General features: G+C 38.4%; 2 protein-coding genes across 13 annotated transcripts in view; one reads left to right on the forward strand and one right to left on the reverse strand.

The window, feature by feature from the left end:
• The window catches only part of LOC106853204 (uncharacterized), a 31,591-nt gene extending 17,098 nt beyond the window's left edge, over nt 1-14,493 (reverse strand). Inside the window, exons 1-2 of one of the 2 annotated variants that reach the window (XM_088155877.1) lie at nt 14,380-14,493; nt 213-383 (exon numbers count right to left, since the gene is read on the reverse strand). In XM_088155877.1, coding sequence (XP_088012003.1) covers nt 213-324 — 112 coding nt within the window. In that variant the 5' untranslated portion in view covers nt 325-383; nt 14,380-14,493. Of the gene's footprint in view, nt 1-212; nt 384-3,379; nt 3,654-14,379 lie in introns of those variants that run through there. The other variant, XM_014876354.2, reaches the window with a different exon arrangement.
• Nucleotides 14,494-14,816: 323 nt separating this feature from the next.
• BRD10 (bromodomain containing 10) overlaps nt 14,817-26,678 on the forward strand; it is a 91,403-nt gene continuing 79,541 nt past the window's right edge. For all 11 annotated transcript variants that reach the window (XR_015799198.1, XR_015799197.1, XM_088155871.1 and 8 more), the window contains exons 1-3: nt 14,817-15,435; nt 17,634-17,834; nt 24,443-25,872. Coding sequence is in view for 9 of the 11 variants with exons in the window: in XM_088155871.1 (XP_088011997.1) it covers nt 14,885-15,435; nt 17,634-17,834; nt 24,443-25,872 (2,182 nt within the window). In the remaining 2 variants the exon portion in view is untranslated. The remainder of the gene's footprint in view (nt 15,436-17,633; nt 17,835-24,442; nt 25,873-26,678) is intronic.

Below are 26,678 nucleotides of genomic sequence, written 5' to 3' on the forward strand. Positions count from 1 at the left end.
TGGTGGTGTGAAAATGTCAGTAATGTCAGTATTTTAAGAATATTTCCCTTCTGGTTATTTTAAAGGTAGCTTTTGGGGTCTGTTTTTCACCAAATACTTTTATTTTTGACGGCATTATAGAAAAGCACATGATTAATTTGGCTGGATTTTGCCTTGGGTTGGAATATTCTTTTCAAGATTACAAACATACCTGTCACTCAGATAAGAATTACCTGGCTTTCTAGGAGTTGTTCTCATATTTGTAAGCAGAAATTGCTTGTTCACAGACTGTCTTCCATGGGGAGGCATTTGATACGGCTTTTTACGGCCTGAGCGGAGCATCATTGTTGAGGCACTGAAGAAATACTGATGAGGATGATCTCAGCTGACTTCCTTTTCAAGTCCTAAAGTAGGAGTTAGAATTTGTCACAAGACTTTGTGTTTCCATTGAGAAACAAGCTTTCAAATATAATTTTGATAAATGACAGTTAATGGAAGTAGATAAACTCAATAAATGTTTGACTGCTTACATGACTTAAGCCTTTGTCTTACAAAGCAAAACCAGTGTGTTTCCAGTGATAGCATTTCAGTTAACTATCTAAACTTCCACTAAGATGCCTGCTAACATGGATAACACAGTTGTGCTGCAGGAATAGATAAGATATAAGCAGTGTTTGTGGCTTCAGCTTGTGTTTGTCAATCATACGAAGCTGGCTTTATTTTATAGCTAACTATAACTTTTATTTTATTTATAGCTAACTAAATCGGACAATCAAATTAATTTTGTGAATACAGTCTAAGGTAATTGTTCATAAGTGATTGAAAATGATGCTAACTTCAAAACACCACAATCTGACTCTCAGAGGTATAAGCAGGTATATTACAATCTTAAACCAAGGTTCAGGAAATCTTGCCTTAGAAATGAGGACATGAATTTGGAAATTTGAGGAATATATTAGAATTATTAAGGAACATCAGTTAGGATAGATACCTGAAGGAGAGGTTGATGTCTAAGAATGTGAACTATGTTGATGGTGAAACCACCCAGGCAGCTACTAAAGTATCCCGAAGTTGCAAATTAAATCACTGCATTTCAGAAAAATTGAGAACCTTACTTTGGTTTAAAGAAAGGGAAACTGAAATTCTGAAGTCTACATGCTCTCCTAGTCATCTGTTTATGACAAGTGTTCATGGAAAGTGCAGACCAAAGAAAACAATGAACTTCATCTCTGTCTGGTATCCTGGTGAATGAAAAAAGTGAAGATGGGTATAATTTTAGCCCCATGCCACTTTGCACAGAATAACTAAATATCTGTAAGACCACAGAGATCATGGCTCTGATGCAAGTATAATGGCTTGTAAATTCACCCAGTTCTCTTTTCTGGTTTGGTTCACTTCCCTGATGCAAAGCTTCATATTAAATTTTTACATGAAATGAAACACTTCTGTTCCTGGCAATTCTCTTGTAACTAGACTAAAAGGGATAACTAAGGCACTTATTCACTCTCTTCAACTCTAGTTATAACAACATTCAGTTCTATGACTGAAAAGTAAATCACTTATTATATGGATTGCTCTTCCTTGTAAATAGAGCTCATATCATGAATGGTAACTTGCAGTCAGAGGTAGAAAGAAAAGGCTGAGTCTTCCTTATTTGCTGAAACTGCTTTATCACTGAGCATTCTAAGCAAAAGAAAACATCCTTTGCGTTTTTTCACTAGGAACCTGGTCTTTGAAAACTTCCACTTGAACTGGGCTCTGTGGTATGTGTGGGCAGTAATACTGCCTTCTGGAACTTGAGAGATGTAAGTCTCCAGGTGTTCATTAACAAAGCATTAGGACTTTGCTAGTCTATGAGGCTCAAAACCAGACAATCACAATCATTTACTCAAGTTTCCTACTGAAAACAAGTGTAACTCTATTTTGACTGCTCTTGATCAGAAGTTCTGAAGATCTTAATTCCCGATTTTGATCTATGTTCAGAGCCTTGCACCTTACACTCACAACAGTAAGAAAAGGAGAATGTTGACAAGTCAGGACTCTGAAGAATTCCTGAAGAGAGCAGGCCAGTTCAAAGACATTTTCAAAAACATATTTAGGAAGTGGATAAATTCTTAAGAAATTTTCCATGATGAATGATGGACAGGTAACCTTGATGTTATGAAGGACTGCACTGAAGTTTGATTATTTTGTCTTTTTTACACAATTAGAAAATAGAAAAATCTGAGATAGAATTTCACTTCTGTTGGCTTTCCAGAAACCGATTAATTGTTCCCCACAACAATTAAAGTTCCCTACAATAAATAAAACAAGCTTTTATACCTTAAATAGCCTCATATATCCCTTAAGACTGAGTGACATATAAATACTCCCATTTCAATAAACCATTCCTGTCATTACATGTTCTTACATACATGTCACCTATACCCACATTTTTCATTCTTTGTCATAGTTTTTTTGTGCTGTCTCCCTATGTTAATTTCTTTATTTTGATATCTTTCATACCTATTTCTTCAGCTCTCTTCTCTCTTCTAGAAGGTATACATCAAAGAGGACTAGGGAGATTGGATAATTTTCTTGGCTGCAGAACTGTCAACCATTGTTTTGGAAACTTGTATCTCATTAGTTTCATTTTGCATCTAAACTAAGTATAAGGGAATTAAAGCTCTTTAAACTCCTGAAACTAGCAACAGTCTAACTACTCCTAAGAAGCTAATGAGTTTGTTTGTGGTCAATTACAAGATCACACTAAAAGCAGAGGAAATATTAATTTTTTTCCCCTACTACATAGATTATATGAATTTACTGATAGGAGGACAGCAAAGAAAATCTGTTATATAGCCTCTCTTGCTCCCGTCGTGATTTTGCTGGTCCTTAGCCATCACTCTCTCTTTCATTTAACCCCAAGACACATGCGATCACAACATTAAATAAATCAAATCCAGTACATGAAAACAACATTTAGAATTTTGGAGTTCATTAATATTGTGGTATGTTCCAAATATTATCTCATACTGTGTTGATAAATCCATAACAAGATAAGTCTAAGATCCTTACAGGGTCAGAGTACACTAGGTTGCAGCTGTCAGTTTTGCTAGCAAAGATAGTAATTCCTCCAAGTTTATTCCACTTTAACAATGGATTAAAAAGAATTTTTGGCATCCTATAGCTAATAAGAAATTATATAGTCTCTTTCAAATCAGACTTTAGAAAATCTGTCATCTAAACTAGACACAGGAATACACAAAAATGCACATAAACTAGATGAAGAAAGAGATTTCTTAGGAAAACTTTAAAGTCAACTGAAAAAAAAATCACTATTTCATAGAATCTCAATAAACAGTCTGATAATATAACCTTAAATTATTTAACCCAACTGTAATCTACCATTCTTGCTTACCTTATTTTGTGTGGTTTTATCTCTGCTGGGATACTTCTACTGAACAGAATGCTAGAAGCAGCTCTGTTACAGCTAATTTATTGCCTGAACAGAGGGCAGGAAGCCAAACCTCTGAATAAAACAAAAGTCTGGCGTGGACCCAATCTTCTAGATCTCTACATACTCTCATTTATATCAGCATTCCAATGATTCTAACTACTCCTGGAATTACAAGAGGGTTGGAAGTTGTAGGAACAAATATTTATATGTCTGTTTCAGTAAGATGCCACTGCAGCTTTTCTGCCTCGAACTGCATGCAAATTTTTAGCCACTAGTTTTGCATATTCTATTCCTATGTTTTATGTCACTAATACTGTTCTTGTTATCTGTCATTCTTCCCGGGCTGAGTCACGTGCAGGCTCTGGGTTTATAGTAATATGGACATACTGAGAGTAGGAGTGTAGCCTCTGTTTCAGGGAGCCCAAAACAAACTTACTGCTTAAACATTTACCCAGCTATCAAATGGGCTTTGCCTGCATTGCATCAATGGGAATACTTGGACTGCTTCTGACATGAGTGGACTGGTAAAAGCGGATGTGATACATTTCTTTGCCCATGAAGCCCTGGTAATATATAGATTTTCATTATCAAATTTAGCATGTTCAGTTGTCCTTATCTATCTACCTATTTACATTTCTAACCCTTCATTTACTTATTGGTGAGTCCTCCCTCTTCATATTATCTAACTTTTTTTAATTAGCAAGCCTTGCATTTTTACAGAAGTGAATCATGCTTTTATTTATCTCACCAAAATGATAAAAATTCTTTAAAAAAACAATTACATTAACATTTTTTCCCCCAAAGTTTTCTTAAAATCAAGGAGCTACTGCTTTTATTTGGAGTTTGTTCACTATGTAAAAAAAATTCTGTATTTTATTTAGAGCAAGTTCTATGTTTAGGAAAAGTCTTTCTAGTTTTCTAAGCCCTCGCCAGACACTGGTAATGTATTGACAGAAAGACTTTATTAAAACATATATTTATTGACAAAGCAATGTGATACTTTGAAATCTCAAGTTTTTGTCTGTTACTAAAACAGTCTGCAAAATGTGGGGAAGTTTCTAAAAGGCATGATGTCAGATTGTGCTTTTGGTACACAATTGTCCTAATTTTGTGTGGTATTTCCAGTTAATTTTCATGCTGGTATATGGTATAATGCTGTGGTTTAGATTCAGTATGAAAATAATATTGATAACACACTGATGGGTGAAGTGCTAAGCATTAAGACAAGGACTTTTTTGCTTCTCATATCACACCACCAATGAGGAGGCTGGGAGACAAAAGTAGCTGAGAGGAGACACAGGTGATATAGCTAATTGTGACTGACTGAAGGGATATTCTGTCCTATATAGTATAAAGCTCAGTAATATCAACTAGAGATAAAGCTGGCTGGGGGCTACTGCTTGGGAACTGGTTGTGTATCAGCTAGCAGGTGGCTAGCATCTGCATTGCTGCATTGTGCATTACTGGTTTTGTATATTCTATTTTTTAAATGATAGTTATTTTTGTTTCCCTCCTGTTTCTTAACGAGTGAATTTTATGGGTTTTTTTTCCCCAGTTCTCTTACCCATCCTGGGGTGGTGACAGGGAAGTGAGCAAGTGGTTTGTATGGTGTTTAGCTGCCTCCTGGGTTAAACCACAACAGTCTCTTTTGGCACCCAACCCATGGGGTGTGAAGCATTAAGATAACTACTGTTCTGACATGTTAAAACAAATTTGTTGTAAGCAATTAGTTGCAGTGGTTTAATAGTTTCTGGCCACAATGTTGATTCATTTGATCTCAGCGTTATTTTGTGTTCTCGGAGTTGCATTATGTGACACCTTAGTGGCTGTGTGTGCTTCCCGTAGTTTCATCTCTCAGCTCCGGGTGAAGGTTATGATGCTGCTGTGCTCTGTAACGCGGTTTTTTCATACGCTAAGATGCATGCTGGCGCGACTGAAGCAGAAGCACGGCAGGAGCCACCTGTTGGGAATGACACCTAACTACACCTCCAAGGGCCATCCCGGAGAATGATCTCTGCCATCTTTCCCTTCTCCTCCAGATGAGTTACAGCAGCTTTTGCAAAGTACCCCCAGCGTGTCCAAACCAGCACCTTTGCATTGCTATGATGCATGAATGTGTCTCAGGTCTTACGTAAGGCTATATAACTAGGCAAGAACATCACCCAGGGATCTGCCCTAAGGCTGGGTAGTTATGGGTGTGTGGGGTAGGATGAGCAAGTACCTAGGACAGTGGGCACCTTCCAGTGTTTTGGAACTTCACCTCTGAAAAAGTGCGGAATCCAGAAAAAATTCTTAAAATATTTGGAAAAGACGAGCTGTCACCAGATATTTCCAGAGACACAAATCACTGCAATGTGCTGGGGCCTGGCCCAGGCTGACTGAGCCCTGTTTAACAGAGCTCAGTGCCCGCCACAGGGAGGGAAGGTCTCTGGGACTGAGAGCAAAGTGACAGAGTCCATGGCTGAAACAGAGAACCAGTCTGTGGCAGTATTATCTGCCTTTGTATGCAAGGAGAAATACTGGAAGCAGAAGTGGTCACATTTAATAAGGGATGAAGGAGCTGCCTCTAAGAGTGATCAGGAAGCAGGCTGCTCCAAAAGAAGGCTATCACAAGAAGACAACGAGGAAGATCGGTAGCTTGGTGGGCCTATGGTATGTTAGGCCATCGAGGAAGAGATGTAACGTACAAATGGGTTTGTAAATGAGGGATGCACTTATCATGGATGTTATCCAGTATCATGCACCATCTCTTCAGCCCTGAAGGTTTATTGTGATAGAAGACGCCCGAAGCCATGGACTAATTTTACTCAATGGACATTTTAGAGGGATGACTCATACACTAAGGGAATTATATGTGTGTGCATGTATCAAAAGACAGGGAAGGACGAATTGGGATGAGTGGAACCTGGGCATGACATAAATGATACAGAAAAAAGGGTGGATATTACTCTGGTTTTATTGCAGACAGAGTTAATTTTTGCCCTAGTTGATACGGTACTGAGTGATAGATTGAGGATAAGAATGATGTTGATAACACCGATGTTTAGATTTTACTAAGCGGTGTTTACACTAACTCAAGGAATATTCAGGTCCTCCCACTGCCACACCAGTGAGGAATCTGGGACACAAGAAGCTGGAGGGGACACAGGGGGAGGGTGGTGGTGGAAACTGAGCCCACAGCTGTTTAGCTACTTTCCAGGTGAAACCACAACAAGGACAAATGCAATGAAAAATGTATTCTGTGGCAAAAGCATTTAAATTTGTTTTAATACAGTTGTTCTTATGCTACACTGAGTCAAGATCTGATGCTGCTGCTGCAGCTGCAGTTTTTAGCAAGGAGCAGATGGATACAGGTTATATAATGTAGACTGCATACCGCATGAACCATGCTTGCAGGCTGAACATGTACGTGGGCCAGGAGGTAAAATTCCAGGTTTATGCCATCCCTATAGCCCTAGCACAAAATAATCTCTTATTTTAAAGGAGCAACTGTAGGGACATCATAATGTGCTACATCAGCACTACTCTTGAGGAGCTAAATAAAAACATACACCATCAGCAGCCATATACACACAAAAAGCTAATTGTGATAGATACAATCTGGGTAGATTAAGCCATAGAAATTTTGAGGATGCAACTACATTACAGTTGATCTTCCACCTTAACATTTACAGTTTATTTAAAACTTCTTTGTTTTATTGGTCCCATCAGCAATAACAGCAACAGGAGGGGAAAAAACCCAAGGAGATTTTGTGCAGATCCTGAAGAAAAGTATCAAGTTACCATGTTAGAAGTGAAACAGAGGAAAACACTCACTTGGGCAATCCTGCACCCTTCTCTTCTAGGCTGACCACTAGAAAGCATTTTCCACTCTTGTCTCTTTCCAACATTGCCTGCCCCACTCCTACTTCCTGGCACCTATGTCTCCCTTTCTGTTTCTCATTCTCACACTCTTCCTTCCTTTCTTCCTTTCTTCCTTTCTTCCTTTCTTCCTTTCTTCCTTTCTTCCTTCCTTTCTTCCTTCCTTCCTTCCTTCCTTCCTTCCTTCCTTCCTTCCTTCCTTCCTTCCTTCCTTCCTTCCTTCCTTCCTTCCTTCCTTCCTTCCTTCCTTCCTTCCTTCCTTCCTTCCTTCCTTCCTTCCTTCCTTCCTTCCTTCCTTCCTTCCTTCCTTCCTTCCTTCCTTCCTTCCTTCCTTCCTTCCTTCCTTCCTTCCTTCCTTCCTTCCTTCCTTCCTTTCTTTCCTTCCTTCCTTCCTTCTTTCCTTCTTTCTTTCCTTCTTTCCTTCCTTCTTGCTTGCTTGCTTGCTTTTCTTCTCCAAGTATCACCATTAGAATTAATGTAATTGGTTGGTCATGGACCCCTTTTAATAACTATCCCTACAGTTGCAACATTAGGTTCAGTCCATTACAGGACAGGTTTTCAAAATTCTCTTCTAATTCAAATTAATATGTCATATTAAATTATCTTGAAAGGCAACAAGCTTTGGAAATCAGTGTTAGAGAGAAAAACATAAATGAAATTACTAAGAAAATATTTTATAATAACTATTGGCATGGAAACTAGCAAGAAAAAAAGCTGCCTACAACTGGTTTGGGGGTTTTTCAGTTTTAGACATGCATCTGCAAAAAGTAAGTATTTGCAGACTAAAGAAGAAAAGGTTTCCTGGTACCACATGCTACTGCATGAATAATTTTGAGCATACAGTAAATACTAGCCATTTTATCAGTCATTTAATTTGTCAACAATTCACTGGAGGTCTAATTCAAAATCTCTCAAGCTGGAAAAAACCTGGAACATAACCAATGGACTGCACCACACAAAACGATCAGATATTCATTATTTGGATTCCAGTGTACAGTCATATTTACACTGGGGAAAAGGTTGATTACAGGTAGTAACAGCGTCAAGACTTTTCTAAACATTTTCAGTGAAAGTGATTGAAAACATTAAAATAGATTGTGCAAGGTAGGGTTTTCAGGTCTTGGAGACGTCAGCTCAGATAAACTTGCTCTAGTTTAGAGTACGCGGTTTCTACTCTAAAGTCCAGTATGTACATTAGCATTTGCATGAAAAGTTCTTGTTTTTCTTCACATTGAGGTCTTTCTCCCCTAAATGTATGAAAAACCAAACTGAATATATTTAGCAGTGATATATTTTCTAACTGACAGAAACTAACATGGCAATCTATCGATGCATTTTTTCTTGGAAACTGTTGGGGTTTTTAATGTTCTAAGAACATTCAACATGAGCATTTAACTCCCAACTTAATCTTGCTTCACATCCTGTTAACATGGCATGCCAAAGACATATATAGGACTAAAGAGAGCCTATTTTAGCCTATCTATTGCTCCCAGTATTTCCAAACTGTCATCAAATAATTCTGTTCTATGTGCAGTGAAGAGCTCTACTACTGAAAAGAGTGGGTACTTACTTAAACCTTCATGTGTTTCTATTTACAATGGAAGACTTATGACATAGTAATGCCTATACTGACCACCGCTGAAAAATCTACAATTTTTTGGAAGTTCGTTCTTAAAAACATACACATGAAAGTGAAAAAGAGCGTGAATAATGAAAACTATTTCTGCTTCAATGCTAAATTACTATTTTTAAAAACTCCTCTAAGTCTAGAGTTCTTACACCAAATGTTACTGTAAATGTTTTTTACTCATTAAGAGTTATATTGTTTTCTTGGAATAAGAGAAGGATGATGCCTCTTGAACTTGAGATGGCAGAAGATGTCCTCCCTTCGCTTGCTAGGGGACACACAGGACCACAAAACGTGTTCAGCAAATCGGATCCACTGGACAGCAATATATTGAAACCATACAAGGAGTGACTGAGGTCACTTATTCTTTCCAATGTGGAAGAGACTGAGGAGAGACCTCATTGCAGTTACAACTTCCTCACAAGGGGAAGAGAGGGGGCAGGCACTGATCTCTTCACCCTTCATGTGACAGGACTCAAGGGAATGGCCTGGAGTTGTGTCAGGGGAGGTTTAGGTTGGATATCAGGAAAAGGTTCTTTGCACAGAGAGTGGTTGGGCATTGGACAAGGCTCCTCAGGGAAGCAGTCACTGCACCAGCCTGACAGAGCCCATGAAACATTTGGACAATGCTCTCAGGCACGTGGTGTGACTCTTAGGATGTCCTACGCAGAGCCAGAAGCTGGACTGAATAATCCTTATGGGTCCCTTCGAACTCAAGATAGTCTATAAATCAACACCCTGGGGTGCTATAAGCCATGCACATTAACTGCAAACAGAGGAAAATAGAGATTCTGTCAGGATATCTTCTTGGACTACAGTAGTTTGTCTTTATTGCATGGAAACCTTTTGTGGAGCCTCCTTGCTTGAAGATACTCAAAAACCAACTGAACAAGGCCCTGAGCAAGAAGTTGTTTGCCCCCACTTCGAGCATGGAGGCATGGAGGCAACAGGCACACAGAGATGTGTTTCAACCTCAACTATACTGTGATTCTGTGAAATCAATATTAAGAAAATATTATGGGTTTTATACTGATTAATTAATCACTCTGACTTTTCTAAATCTCTTATTTTGAAACAATTGTATTTGCTCTTTGAATGTAGAATAAAACCAGATGTTTAGAAGAAGTGTGGCTGAACGAGACTAAAGACTGTTATATTTTAACCAAATTTTGCTGATAGATTCCTATAACTTTTGTGACAACATTCAGAACAAGAGTCAGTGTTGTACAAATAATCCTTTTAAGTTATACTTTTCAAATACTGCCCAGTCTTTCCACTATTCCCCATTGATAGACTGGTATAGCAGCATGTAAGAGTTGTCTTGAGATTCGCTCTATGTGCAAGGTGTGTGTGTGTGTGTGTGTGTGAGGTGACAACACATTACTACAGATTATTTTCTTTCACACCATCCACCAGAAACAGTGACATACAACACATACGGTAGAATTGTTGATATCATGAACATATTTGGAGTTCTCTTTTCCCCTGTCAGAAGCAAACATTCATATCTGTGTGACTACAGTTTTAGCCCTTGCCCATGAATTTTCTTAGATACTGTAAAACACAGTCTTTACAGTTAATAATTATAAAGGAACTGAACGGGCAGTGAGCAGAACAAATGTTTTAGTCACCCAAACACTGACTCTCTGTGCATTTTAATCTCTGCATCTAGTTGTTCTTAAAATCTCTCTTAGCTATGAAAATCATATCTTGTATTTTTTTCTCCACTCTCCAGCATTGGGAAAGGGAAATAATTGCCATTTCTATAATACCACAAAAATGAAAAAGAAAATAGCTTCAGGTCTTCAATTAGACGGGACAAAGCATAATTGCAAAACCTTTCACGTAAATAAATGTTAGGTCTGTATGAAGCAATTTTGTTGCCTTTCCCGTGTTGCGTTGCACAATAACAGAGAGGAGAGTAAAAATAAACAGTGTTGGAGATTATTAAGTTCCTGCTACCAGTTTTCTAAAGGACTGAGGCATATGTAGCTGTGTTGTCTGTCTCTTCTCTCCAGCCACTTTTTAATCTGCTGGATAATTTTGACGAAGTTTGGCAAGGCTATGGAAGAAGGAAGCCTAGTTGAAAAAAAATTTGCATGTTTTCAAGTTCTGTGAACATCAAACATTGCTAAATAAAATGCTGCAGCTTGATCTCATCAATTATCATTCCAGCTTGGCTAAGGACCTAGTTATCAGCCTGTATGTGCTGGATGTCCGGCTGTCAGGTGTAAATGGCAACAAACAAGGGACCTGAACTCTGGAGTTCATTACAGAACCAAAGAGATTAGATGTTTTACCCTACTTGATTATCCGGCACAATCATTCCCTCATGTCACATTTCTAGCTCTCAACCCGTGTCCTCTGCAGGAAGGTGTCTGCTGGTGTCTGGCATGGTTGGGCAGGAAATCATGTTGATTCCTGCCGTGCCGCTTCCTGCAGCAGCCAGCTGCATTAGGCATTAGTGGTCAAAGTCCCTGGGCATCCTACAGCATTCATCTCCATACAGTTCTCATGCAGTGGATCCAAAGGCCATCTGGAATCACGGAAAAAAACATTCGAATGTGCTCAATTGCTTTAGTCTTTCTCCAGTTCTAAAAAGTCATCATAACAGAATTTTGGATCATAACATGTCCTGTTAATTTAAAAAATACTTATTAATGGTCTTTGTTAGAGAATGGATTTTTGATGCATCATAACACATTCTAAAATTTTATTGCAGATTTAAGTTGCTGAGAATTACTTATTTTAATGAGAACTTAAATTTTTCAGTACTATATGCTGCAGAAGCTTGAATGCAAAACAGCTTACAGCTTTCAGGACTCAAAAAGGGAGGAATGTCTCTAAAGCGTAGAACTCATGGACAGTTCCTTTTTTTCTCAATTTATATTCTAATTGGCAATGAGGACATCACTGGCACTAGAAAGTGATAAAAAATTTTATTGCTGTCTTTGTGATAACATGAAGGCAGAGCTACTCACTTAATGTTATGTTCTTTGAGAAGATCATGCATATCCACACTTGCAACTATTTTTTAGGATTAAAATATATGTAAATCTCTATCATGCCATTTTACAAAAATTGTATATCCAATCCAGATGTATGGACAGAAATTGTAAGAATATTTATCAGCTCTATTTATTCTGAATTTTTTTTCCCCCCAACATAGCTTCTAATAAATACTGAATATGTAAATCGAAACCCCATTGTTACAGGATTTCCAAAATGTTTGCTTCTGCTTCAGCAGTTCTACCCTGGTTACACTGAGATGGAAGTGTTACCTCTAATTTAAGGCATGAATGGTACATGGCATTTATTCAACAGTGCACTCATGCGGCAAGACTCAGGAAGTGCATAGATAGTGTATCAGAATTCCTTGAATATAATATATTTTTTCTTATTACATAAGAAAAGACAAATATGTTCTTACAGATTGATACAATGATGTTTCCTAGTACAAGATTTTTTAAAATTATTTTTTAGTACTATTTTGATTGCATACCGAGAAAGAAATATCCTCTTTCAAATATTTTGATGCAAGTCAGAGTTCCCAATAAAGGATATTATCTTGTTCTGTCATATGTGGGCCCTTCTTCACTGAAATTTAATTTCAGAGTGTAAACTCGATATCTTAATTTCTTTCATCACCATAAAAGTTCAATTTTTGACAGTTCAATTTATGAATATAGCTGAGATGTTATCACATCAAAATCTCTGAGGACATTTTGTGGCTATTCAGCCTATGAAGTGTATGCAGAATTATGACTACAAGTTCTCATTCTCAAAGTAAGGCCACATATATAGCAAGAAGCAAAACTTCTGTTAAGCTACAGGGTATTGTTGCAGACAGTATAAATGAACCAGGAAGTGAGTGTTGCAGGCCAGACATCCAACAGGCACAAAACTTATAAAAGAGCTGCCAGCCTCATCTGGTTTTATTTAATTTATACTAGAAATTCCCACCGTTACTTGAATGGTTGCTTTCTTCAGTTATGTTTTTCCTACTGTTGATTTAATCTCCACACATGTTGCTGGAATCCCTCTAAGGGATTCACTGTCCCTCTGGTGATGACTCTCCACCTTCACTTTGAAGTGGGACTTAAACAAGATGAACACTATTCCTGAGATCAATTATTAAAGAAAACACAATACAGCATTTCCTCTGTTTTGCAACAGGACATACTGGTTCTTCTGGTCCCAGCACCAGAAAGACATTCAGACTCTGCAAAGTATCATTTTAAATGCAATTCCTTAGAGCTAACATCATAAGGAAAGAGAGAATTGTTATCCTCAGCATTTCAGATCCCACAAACCATGAGCAGGGCAGCATCAAATGGGTTTGTAAAAAGGGTGCATCACAAAAACCCCATCTGTGGAAGGGCTATCCCATTGTGGTCATTCAAGCTATAGGAGGATTTCCTTAAAAGAGAACAACTTTATTCATAATTCCTACTGTCAGAGATATGTTTGCATAAACATTTTGGCTGCAGTAGATGGAGACAAGGTCATGGAGATGCCAATACAGTGTGGGAGCTGCTCACAGTCGCTCTATCAGTGTGCTGCCTGAATTTATCCTGTGGCCGAGGGATGCACACAGCACAATGTAGACCTGAAGGCCATCCTGTGGCTACAATTGGATTAACTATCGTATGGATCACTACAGTCTCAATGTAAAATGATCCTTCCAAGCAGGTGCACCTTCCTGGAGTGTGGAGACATTTACTCCCATTAAGATAACTCCATTGCAAGCAAGGTCTCTGGATCACTCTCTGAAGAACAAGAATGCCCCTACAGAACTAGAGGGGGTTTTCCCTGCTCCATTACATTCTTTCTTTCTCCCTCTCTATCTCTCAGCAGGGTGCCCTCAGCTTTTCATATAGTTAGGAATGTGAAGGATAAAACCAAAACCACACAGAGTTGTGTCTCCGGGTTCTTTGCCTTGTTGTGGAGACAACTACCACTGTGGAGTTCCCTGCCCAGGCAATGTCCTTTAGGATCTCGTAGAGGGGTGAGCAGGACTGGAGGGAACGTGAGGACAAATGTGACGTGACTGCAAGTGCACCCCAGGCCAGGGCAGCGTCATTAGTAGCAGCCTCCCCTCACAAGGCACCAACTCCTCAGCCAAGCCGGGCAGAACCGAGTACTTTGGTAAGCTGCTGCCTCGCTTCGGCAGCCGAATACTTGTGGTATCACACCTCTGATTTGGGGCGACAGACCCGTTACGTGGCCGAAATCTCTAAGCCGCAGCAGCACAACAGCAGTACTCTGCGGGCCGATGTGTGCACTGCCCCGGGCCCACGAGCACCCCGCGCCGCGAGAAGGCGGCCGGAGCAGAGCGGAGCAGAGCGGAGCAGAGCAGAGCAGAGCAGAGCAGCCCAGCCCAGCCCCGCCCCGCCCCGCCCCACCCGTGAGGGGCTCGTTGCCCCGCCCCGCCCCCGCCGCGAGGCCCCACCCCGCCCCACCCCGCGCGCACCAGCAGCCGCCCCGGCGTCGCCCTCGACGGCTCCGAGCTGGGCGTCCTCTGATGACGTCGCATCCCACCAGGCACCCCCGCGGGCGCACCGCCGCTGGCAGGGCGCGCGCATGCGCGCTGGGGTGCGAGGCTCCGCGTCCTCCCCCGGTCGGGGGGGCCGCAGCCCCTCCCTCCCCTCCGCTCGCGTCGCCGCGCGCGCCGCCCGTTACCCGACGGACGCCGCGCGAGGCCGGCACGCGCCGCCTGCCTGTCGGGAGCGCGCGCGGCGCGGAGGGAGGTCCCGGCCGGCCCGGCGGGAAGGGCGCAGGCGGGGGGCGGGACGCGCCGGTGCTGCCGGCCGCGCAGTGGGGAGGACGGGGCGGGCCCTGAGGGCGAGGGCGCGGTCCCCGGGCGGGCGGGGCCGTGCGCCAGCCCAGTCGGTGCCTCCCCCCCAGCGGCCGCGTCCCGCCCCCCGGGCCGGCGGGGCACTGTGCGGTGTTTGTGTGCGCAGGTGAGTGCGGTGCGGATGCGGCGGCCGGGCGAGGCGCAGCGCCGCGGTCACCGGCAGGTGCCGGAGAACGAGCCCGGGGCGAGAGACATGGAGTCCAGCGGAGACCTCCCGGAGGATCGGCCCTCGGCCCCTCGGAGTGGGATGGAGGAGCCTGAGAAGGAGGCGGATGATGAGGGAGGGAAGACTGCCTGGCAGCAGAGCCTGAATCCCGAGCTGCAGCAGGGGTACCGCATCCTGCGCGAGTTCCTGCTGGAGAAGTACCGGCCTCTGACGGCGCCGTTCCTGAAGCCCCTCGCGGATCAGGCGTTTTTCGGGGAAGAAGGCGCTGGCTCCCTCTCGGGTCGTAAGAACAGCCAGTCCGTGCAGCAGTTGCCAGCTGGAATATGGCTATTGAAAATGGAAGAGAAATTTTCCAGTGGGCAGTACACAGGGATAGCAGATTTTGTGTGTGACTTCCGGCTCATGCTGGAGACTTGCTATCGGCTGCACGGTGTGGATCACTGGCTCTCCAAACAGGCCCAGAAGCTGGAGATGATGCTGGAACAGAAGTTGGCGCTGCTATCCCGGTAGGTGTAGAGAACTACAGGGGCCGTGCCGCGTGTTCTTTATATAAAGTAGAACAGGAGGGTGTGTTTCTTTACGTAAAAATTCCATTGAAAGAAAACAAACATCAGACAAAACCCCACAACAGAAAGAACACTGGAAGCTTCAACGTTTTCATGAAGATTAACGTTTCCTACTGGGAACTATTAAAATCTTAATTCAAAACGCTTTGGAAATTGCAAACCTCAAAATGCCAAATAGAGTACAGTATTTCCTGGCTAAGATTTTCCTTCTGAAAGAAGCCTTTTGTGAACATGGAGGGACACTTGTTTACACAAGATGTCAAATGCTTTCTTTATTTCATTCGGTCGTGAAACGGCCTAAACTCTGTATGAATATTTGGCTCTTTGAAATTTTTGCAATCTGTGGAATTTTTACAACTCTTAAAATACGTAGGAATAAATATTACGCCGAAGTTACTGTTTTGAAATGATGTATTTTTTAATAATCATAACATGAGAGACAATGCTTGCCGTACTCTTAAATGGCAAAACGGAAATCATGGTAAGTTGAAATGTAAGTCCCTGGTAGGAACTTTCTTATCAGCCAAAGTAGCTGAAACATAGGAAGCTCTCGAGCTATAGAGTAGAAAGCCCAGTTTAAATCACAGCTGAAGTGCAGGATTTCTCATGAGCTTGTCATAGGCATAGTTTAGTCATTATCAGAAACCATGGTGGCTTCTTAGGGAAAAGCCCACCGGTCTTCTGAAAGATACAGTATTCTGCATGTAAAAACCAAGAGGTGTTTTTGGGGAAGGACGAAGGTGAAGAAGGAGCAGTGTTGGGAAATACGTAAAGCTGTGTGTGTCCATCAGCTTTAAGTTTGCCAGAGACAGGCAGCATGAATTGCCATCTGGTAAGAGCGTTGGTTGTGTAGGAAAAACACTTCAGGAGAGTGGTGCAGAAGTAACCTCGAAGCAGAGTGAATGTATTCAGTGCTGCTGTAGCAATAGTGTATTTGAAACTGTTTCTGTGTAATGGCAGTTTTCAGACAGTCTGGTAGTAGAAGAGAAGGAGCTGGAACGTAGTGGGGCATGAATATTCTTGGTTTACTTGAGTAAAATCTGATATTAAAAAAATCCCAAATCCTGGCTTAATGTTGAGTTACTGCTGGCAGAAAAATAACCAAATGCAACTTGGAAGATTTTGTATTTTCAAATAGCAATATAGATATTGACTAAAAATTATAATTTTTCCATTCAATGCACAGTATTTTTCAGATAAATATTAGGAAATACTGAATTATCTAAAGATAATCCTGCCAGTATATAGTGAATTTGTCTTGTATTAACTCTTCAGAGATGTGTAAAGATTTTTTTCATCATGTCTGCGTGCGCTAGCTTAGTAAAAGTTTCTGATAACTGTAAGTGTAAAGGTTTATGGAACCTAGAAGCCTCAGAGTTCTTTTACAATTTTTACTTAGATATTGAAATTGAAGAACTGCTTCTTGGAACAATTGTTCTTATATTGTTACAAAGCAGTGTTTAGGTCAATGATCCCCTTCAAGTGATGCAAGGGAATCAATCAATATTGGTTATATAATTCCTGAATATTATGACCCACAGAAAATTACCTTAGAATGGAGGTTCCTTTCAAATGGAGGTTGGATTTTTCATCTCTGTCCCTCAAATGTTTTCATAGGTTGTGAAAAACTCATTAGTTTTAATGAGTGTTTTGAAATAATATATGAAGAAATGTAACTTTGCAGACAAATTTGTCTTTCAGGTTTTGTAGTTTTAAAAAGGACAAAACCAGTGTTTAACATATGCTTCCCCAGCCTAAACCAACTAATACACCTTTTCCCCCACCACCCAGCCCCCTATTTTTAGGTATCTGCTAAAAAGGATACTTTCTTATCTTAGGTCTTGTGGAAGCTTTTTCTTACCAAATACTTATGTATTAAGATAGAGAATTCAATTTCCAAATAATACTTGGTAACTGTGGTAAATATACAGTTTCTAACTGGTATGGAAACATAGGTCGTATTAGTGTGTTGGGTTTAGGTGAAAAATTTCATAAAGGAATTTGCAAATTGGAAAAAATGGCAGGTGAAAAAATAACTTTTTTTCTGAGTAAATATTCTTATGGTTGGTAGGCTAGGCATTGGGGTGCCACTGATATGAAAGTTTGTAGTTGTGTATTTGCTTTCTTTTTTCTTCTAGGCATTTAAGAGAGAAAACATCATTAGCTGTAACATCTAGAGGATGCTATGGGCAGGAGGATGAGAAAACAACATCATGCATTTCTACAAGACGTCGTTCCATGCCTCGCAATTTAGTAGGCTTGTCAACAGGCATGTTTGAGTCTGTGATGGTTCAGGTTCTTCGACAAGAGGAGCAACTGAGAGCGAAAGAGGAAAAGAGGTAATAGAAAAACCCATTTCTTTTAGTTTTAAACCACTTCTTTTAGTTTTAAATAGTTGTGTCTTCCTAGTTTTATCAAGAGGCTAGCTCTTTATGGCTTTTTTTGGTAAATAAATGTTGTGGCACTCCTGTGGTCGTAAGTTCATAACTTCAATACAGTGCATCCACAAAGCAAAAAATTAGTATCACTTTCTTGAAAAATTGCTGGGGTCATTTAAGTTTTGAATTAAACTACAACTGCTATTATTTTAGTGTAGCAAAACTTCTAATAGTAACTGAAAGCATCCGCAGTAATTTCCTGCAAGTGCATTATGATTTATCATATGTATCCTTGGACAGTTTTTCATTCAATAATTAGGTTTAAAACTTACCAGGATGCTTAACTGCAGTCTAATTCCATGATCTTGTCACTGCTTCTCTCGCTGGTAGTCAGAAGCAAATTATCTCTGCCAGTGCCTGTCCTGTTACCTCACTGATGTGGCATTTCTGCTTGTCAGTTAGGTAACAATTTTAGATTGTATGTGTAAATAACTCTGGGATTTTGTGGTCTTCTTAAATTTAAGAGCTATATAATTCCAGGCAGGAATTACTTTGAGGAAAATGAAGCTTACAAGTTTGTTTAACAGTAATTTGAGTGATTGTGTCTAAATACGGTGCACAATGGTAAGACAGTATTTGCTTCAGGAAGCAAAATGTTTCTAGCTTTTTTCAAAGTTTACAGCTTTGTAGACCTTTCCCATATATAACCAGCTCACTTTTAAGTTTGCAGGTAGTCTTCATTTTCAGCAGATTTGAAGCTATATGGCTGACTTAGCTGCTAGACAGTACTTTTTTCTGTAGAACTTTCTCCTTTCTTCTAATCCACTAATCTTTTAATCACACTTTGCCAAAAGAAAAAGCGAAAATCACTAGGGTTATTGTTTCTTTGGTAAAATTCTCTTCATTTTTGCTCAACTCTGTGTTCTAGAACTCAGAACATGATAACAATGTTACGAAAAATGGACATTTTGATTGGATTTTAATTCATTGATAGAGTCTGTAGAACAGTTTACCAAACGAAATAAAAAATATACTTTTGATACACCTGTTTTAAGTACATTGCTGCAAAACCATAGTAATTAACTGTTAAAGCCATGTATCTGGATATACTCAAAAGTCCCAGATCCTGGGCAAAAGATGGTTGAGTCTACAGAATGTTCTGTGATAACAGAAAGAGACCACAACTAGCTTGCCTCTTTACACCCTAAAGTTTTGAACTGTACTACTTATTAAGAAGCAATAAAAATCTGTCAGTAGATATCTGGTTTAATATTTCTTTGACTCTACTGACCTCTTCAAGTAATCATGGTTCAGATATCACCTCTCAGTTTTATTTCTTAATTGTACCATGTTGTAAAAGTAATTTGAACCTTTCTGTACTAATTGTTTCCCCAGCTTATGAAAAATGTTCCAAAAGTACTGCTTCCAAGCACTTTTATGGAAAGGGTTTGGAAATTGGAAGACCTATAAAGTTAGTTTCATATTTCCAGTGAAGATCACATTTTACAGTATATATAAATTTTCAAAGTGGTGCACATATAAATGCACATACTTTCAACACTATTTTTATTTGAAAATGTATTGCAGCTTTCTAAACTTACTTTGGTTTTTTGCTAAAGTATATGTTAAGTTATTAAGAAGAGAAAATGGTTATTCTGCTGCTTTTTATGTTTTCTTTAGAAATCTAATACACTGAGGTTGGCACAGAAGAGGTGCTTTTTAAACACTTTGGAAGATTGCAGCCTTGGGTACTTTAGTTGGAGAGCATGGTGCTGGCAAATCAGTTCTGTTTGGATAGACAGCATCTGCTCTTCACCCAACTTTGACATGAGTTATCCAGATCATAAAAAAAGGACTCAGTTTCTGACCATCTAGTGGATGACTCGGTGTGGTTGTAATTGTAATTTATGCTTGTAAATAAAATTATCTTAGTTTAGAATGTTTAAGAGTTGCATGCCTTCAGTCCCAGAAAAGTAAGTCTGCAAATGCAAGGGCCTTTCTATAAAACTTTGCCTCATACCTAAAGAAATTACCTGTTGAAGTTCAAGTTTATACATAATTCTTTGCTTTAGATATTTAGATACTTTTATAAGGCATATTGTGATGAGAATGTATTTATTTATATGTTTGACTATTATAAATTTAATTTTATTTTTATTTCAATCATGTATATTGTATAGAAAAAAATAAAGTGCAAATTAAATTAGTAGATTAAATCCTTAAAATACTTTTTGATTATTTCTTTCCCACAAAATCCTTGAAATTGATTTTGCAAGTTTTTTTTTCAACTGCATATTTTGGAAGAACATTCTGAAGAGATATTTTTATCTTCTCTTCTGTAGTTAACTTCAGAGAAATCCAAATATTTTAGTTACTTTTGCTATATAGGTATCCTTTGTTGAGAGTTCTCTTGTAATTTATCAATTCTTTGCACGATCAGTTTAACTTTTCTTTATATAATGTTTTATAACTTTCCCCAAGTGACACATTCGTAATGGTAGACTCAACATGTAAAAACTGACCAGTTATCATTGCAAAGGTGATTTCAATATTGTGCAACTAATAGTTTTTGTAGAGCAGCAAAAGCACTTCCCCCTACCAAAATACATATATGACAACATCTGATTTACTTTTATTCTCAGTCTTTTTTGTAAGCATTCCTTTTGTTCGGTTGTTGTAATAACAGATTATTGATTATCTTCTTCAAATTTCTAATTACATTTCTATGAGTTTCTACTCAGCTGCTTGGTTACATGGTAAATGAGTAACAAATCAACTAATTTACATATTAATTAGCAATAAATAGTTGTGGAATTCTTTAATAGTTGGAAATGATTGACTAGTTAGTTAGATACTGAAATATAAAGGTAGATTCCTACTGTAATTTTTAAAACCACCAGTGAATGGCAGATAATTAACTGGTTGATTTCACCGGGAATTAGGTGTTTGTATGGCTTTGGTTTGTTGAAAATTATGTAGGCAGTTCTGTGTCTTCCATCTCTGAAAGCATGATCCTGGGGTAAGTTTCAGACATGTTCATTAAAACATCTAAAGATTTGAATTCTGGCTTCAAGTTAGTAATTTATTTAAGGAAATTGTGGAATAAGGTATACTTATGTAGTCAATTTTTCTTTTTATGAGTGTGTTAGCTTGGAATGAACTGGATCCAATGGAAAAATACAGAGTATATAGAGTATAGAGTAATAATATGATTTAAGATATTTGAGATACAGAAATGAAGTTACGTGGACATATCCAAATTTAGTATCTTCTGACTACTAAATCTTGGCGTAATTTAGAATAATATGTAATATTGCTAATCTGTATATAACTTTCTATTTTATTTTTAAAAAGAAAGTTTGTAGAAACAAGTTATTGTGAATTAAAACAGTTCTCTGTGTCTTGTCATTAAGAGTTCCAGTGTCTGACCTTTTACTTGTGAATCAATATCTAAGTAGGTTGAGTGTGATAACTGGGAGAACAAAATAAAATCTAGTGTTTGTCTCCTCTCCCCACAAAGAAATCCCCTGTTGCAAGCAAGAAGGAATTTGCTGGTGATATACTGCCTTAAATAAGGGAGGAAATTGTAAGAAGAGTAGGGAATTATGTCTGGATTCTGTTTTAGGTGTTATCTGTACTTGGGTATCATGTTTGATGAGTTTTAAGGTCAGATACCACTCCAGAGCTGCAAAACAACTGCTGCATATGTGTTCTAGAAATATGGCCGTTGTTAGTCTAGAAAAAACAGCTTCACCTTAGAATTGTTCTGTTAATACTGTAAATCCAATACATGTATTCAAACATATTTCTGGTAAACGTAAATAGAAGTATGAAACAAGAGGGTTTTTTACACTTGCTGTCAGCATGAATGCCAAATATGTATGTCCAGAGAATTTTTCAGTATAAGGATATTTGTGCCACTAAAATACCAAATGTCTCTCTCTTACCGCCCTCTCCAGTTTCTCTCTTCCTTCACCCCCTGCTCCCCTGCCCTGTGTCCTGTTCCCTCTTTACTTCCCTTTATCCTCTCAAAAAAAACCACCCCAGGGGAAAAGCTGTGCCCTCCAAAAGATGCTAGCAGGAAGACCTCAATAATGAAGACGTGAAAGTGTGCTATAATTTGCATTTTTTCTTGAATGTCTGCTGAGAATGGAATGACAACTGATATGGTGGTAAAACAACAGCTTGAAAACAAGGCAAACTTTTTACAAGTGAAACAACTTACGGATTTCTTTTTAAAGAACTTTTTAGTAGATTCTTAAAAATTATATAATAATTTTAATTTTATCTAGGCAGAGGTGAATCTAGAATATTGTATTTATTTTCATAATTGTACCATGATTTAAATTATTACTTGGTAAAAGTTGAAAGTACTTGCAAAGATGGTATTTTTGGATGGCCTACATTTTTTTTTATTAAATGATACTATAATGCTATTGTTTCTACGTATCTTGCCATGTACTCACCGTTTAGTTTTGTTGCCATACTGTATTTATAGAGTTCACACCTTTTGGAGGCAGGACATTATTAGAAAGTATGTTTTAGAGTTAGGAGGAATGAGAGAGTGGGATCCAAGAGTGCTATGAAATGTATGTTTGAGACCACTTTTGCTAAATATAATTTCTTCCTTGGCCTCACTTGGACATTAGTTATTATTTTCAGTTATTTTTATTTATTATAACAATGCAATATTAGCACATTTAAATAGAACATAAATCAGAATAAAAATAATGCCCACTTTACATGTGCAAGGAATATTGTTGAATTTAGTGGTTTATTCACCAAGAATGACTAACTGAAGTTTGTGCAGAAAAGTGAGATTTTGTCTTTATATTCTATCCTTTATATTCTTAAGTTAATGCTGCACTGGGAGACTGAAGTTAAGCATTTACTGACCTGTTTGCTTTTACCTTTTATGTTTAACATGAGTCTGTCCTTTTGCACTTACTATATATAAATGTATAAATAACGTGAATTCATGTATGTGGTATTAAAAATTTATGTTCAAATTATGGTAGCAAGTCACTGAACATTTAATTTTATTACAGAAGATATTACTGTGTTTTATGTTGTTTTGCATACTCATGGCATGTTTCTTCTATGCTGATACTAAAATGTGGACAAAGCTATGTTTGTTGCATTTTTTACATTGTTAGGATAGCTAGTCAATAGTTAATGTTTGAAATACATGCCCTTCAAGCTAGAAGCCACTATGAGCTTCATGTTGTAAAAAAAAATTATTTTATCATTACTCTTTTGCTGCATTTGGAAGGCATTGATGTTTTAAATGGATACATGGCATTTATTTGCTACTTGTTTATGAAGAAATAAAATTGGAGGTTTGCAGTTTGGAAATAAGAATGTGTAAATTCCAATAGCATTTGTGTTAGAGGCAGATGATAGTTTTCATCATAGTGATGGAAGCTTCAGAGGAGAAGATAAAAGAAGCTTAGGATGAACTCTAAAACAATTTTCTAGAGCTATAGCTATATCCTAATCCTGTCTTTTGAAATCTGGTTGTGCCTTCAAGCAAAAATTTTAGTTTACTAGTGCAGCAGCATTAAAGAAAACTTCCTTCTGTTGGTAACTCTTGATTAATGCAGATACCCAGTTTTCTGATTTGGAAATTAATTGACATATCTTGTATCTTAGGTGCCAAACTACATGTAATTGATTATCTGAATTGGAGGCATTTCTTTTTCTAACATGGGTTGCCTTTAAATTTCATGATGAATTTACAAAGGAAAGCAAATGCAAGTTCCCAGTCTATCATACGAGTTTTACATACTGCTGTCATGTTTCCTCTTGCAAGTGTTTTGTGACTCCCAGATTACTGAGTTTTTACAGGCCTCTGGTTACTGATAATATTTTTCTCCAAATGCATGTTATTTCTGCTCTGTCTGGTTTTTTAGATAGGGGGACCAGAACTGAATACATTTTTTCAGGTGAGGGCAAATCAATGTAATAGCATTTTATTTTTGTTATTATTTTCCATCACATTCTGTATGCATCCTGATGCTTGTTTCTTTTTTGACCACCATTGCAAACTGACTAGTAACACGTTTTTGGGTGGGAGGGAAGATGGCTCTTGTGCATGTAAATTAAGTACTTGGCAACTAGGCATGTATACTTGTGTGCTGAAGAAGCTAGGTACAAGGCAGGTGATATGAGCCACAGGGCAACCATTTGAAAACAAGATTTACCTGGAATTTGTTTCAGAGATTTTTATATGGGCGGTTTGTTGGAAATACTTAATTCTGATTAAAAGGGAATTAGGAAGGAAATACATTTCTTTAAAAAACCTGAAAATCAAAACAATTCAGTTGATATATGCCAGGCTTTTTAAAAAATCTTTTTCCCTTTTTTAAACTAGTGGTTATAGGAAAAGGCAGGAATAATTTCCCATTTTGACTGATGCAGTCTGCACTGCAAAGTAAGACAAATTGCAGTAAAACGTCAGTTTTACTTCAAGATTATTGTGTTTGACCTAATATAGTTCTGATTTTTTTTCTCTCTCATTTCTTTTTATTCACCCAGTATCTGAATTTTCATGAAATTTCTTTTAATAGGCAGAGAGATCAAGAAAGAAAAGAAGCAGAAGAAGCTAGTCAGAAAGAAATAGAAGAATGGGAAAAATCACTTTTAGCTCAAGCAGCACCTGCAAGGATGGAGACAATGTGGGAGATTCCAGCTATTGGTCACTTTCTTTGTTTAGCACAACAGATTTTAAATTTACCTGAAATAGTATTTTATGAATTGGAACGTTGTCTTCTGATGCCTCAGTGTAATATATTTTTGTCTAAAATAATGACTTCTTTATTAAGTCCTCCTCATCGCAGACCTACATTACATCGCAGGCCTACATTTTCCTACAGGACTTGGGAAGCAGCACTTAGAAAGAAAGTGCAGCACTGGTATACTGTTGTGGGGCAGACCGACAATCCTAATGGTGCTGCAGAAAAACTTGGATTGTGTCCCCAGTTTTTCAAAGTGCTCGGAGAAGTTAATCCCTTGGAGGAAAAACCTTTTCATGAGCTACCATTCTACCAAAAAGTATGGTTGCTAAAAGGTCTCTGTGACTTCGTGTATGAAACACAAAAGGATGTCCAGGATGCCGTGCTAGGTCAGCCTATTCATGAATGCAGAGAAGTAATTCTTGGTTATGACTGCTTGGAAAATGCGTATGTTCACTTTCCACAGTTTTGTGGTGCAGATGTTCGAATTTACAAACAAAAACCTTTTCAGGCTCCTGAATTCCCATCTCTTCCCATCAAAGTCAAAAGAGTGCCACGAATTAAGTCGGAAAGAGTAAAACATGAATATGGAAGCAGAAGCAATGGGGAGGTCAGTTCTGCTGGGAGAGAAATGCTATGTCATTCCAAGACAGAAGGAGAGAAAAGTATGGACGTTGTTATCTGTCCAGAAAAAAGAATACGTTTAGGTAGCTTTAGAGTCACTACAGAGGAGATGAAGATTGATTGTGAAATAAAAACCTCGAGAGTTTGTGGCATCAAAAAACCTGGTTGTTATAAAGAGAACTTCAGGAATTTTATTACTTCAGGAGAGGTTATTGGTATGGGTGGTCACCCTAGTTCAGAAGAAATAACTGATGTGGAAAATGACCAAGGTAGCACTGAAATGGCCAGAGTAAGATCTGAGCTCAGTCCATTCAGGGAGAACACACTGAAAGCTTGCAAGATGCATGTCAACGGTGCTTATAATGAAAACCAAGACAGAAATTACCATGAATCTGCTAAACAAACGGTGCTAGAGACCTTACTGCAAAATAATAAGAAACTAAATAAGATGTTGGCAAAAAAGAAGAAAAAGAAAAAAAAGAAGTTGAAGGATATTCTAAATGAAAATCTACAGAAAAAGCTTGATGACTTGCAAAGAAAGCGTGAGATTCATCTTCATCCATTCAAATCATATAAATCTGAGATCCAGAACAAGTTGTTTATAATTAAAAAGAAAGCAAAACATAAGAAGCACAAGTCTGGTAAGCTGACATTTTTACTTATAGTAAAAATTAGGAGCATACAGATTTTTTTTAGAAGTTGTTTTCTTAATAAGACTTATATAGACTTTCTGATAAGTCTACATTTTATTTTGTCAAAAAGGAGAGCCTTATTGCATTATAATTTGGATATTAATTTTAGAGTAAAAGTTACCTGTCTGATAACAAAGCATATAAAACGTAAGGTGATTAAACTGTGATTCATTTGCAGAATGTATCTTTGGAGAACATAATTAATTGGAAGAGTTAATTTGTTGCAAAAAATATTCAGGAGAACGAATGTGAATGACTGGGTAGCATCAGAGAGTGTCACTTGAAGGCGTTTTATGGTGTCTTATATTATAGCAATTGTGGAAATGTTTCTCCCTTTTCTGGTAATATTACCTTATCCAAATTATGAAGAAACACGGAATAACTCCATGAGATGATGAATCTAACATCATTCATAATGAAACTGTGCAGTCTTAGGTCACCAAACAGTACTGCTTTGACTGTGGGCCTGAGTCCAACAAACAAGATGCATTGGCATCAGAATTTATGCCAATGACATTTTTATTACAGAATTGGGCAGCATCTAGTTAAATGTTTCAAACAAGTTTCAACCCAGATTTCAGTTAAGTCACAGGAAAATTTCAAAGATATTTGCAAGGAGTAAAGTTACAAAAACCTTAAGTCAGTTTAAATTGTTCAGGTAGCTGTAGTATTTTTGATGTTGTATGAAGCAATGTGAAAGTTTAATCTTTTAGAGTCCTGGGCTAAACTATCTGTGCTAGATTTTAGCAGACTCC

The sequence above is a fragment of the Sturnus vulgaris genome, chromosome Z (genome assembly GCF_052056855.1).
Source record: "Sturnus vulgaris isolate bStuVul1 chromosome Z, bStuVul1.hap1, whole genome shotgun sequence".
Taxonomy (NCBI): Eukaryota; Metazoa; Chordata; class Aves; order Passeriformes; family Sturnidae; genus Sturnus; species Sturnus vulgaris.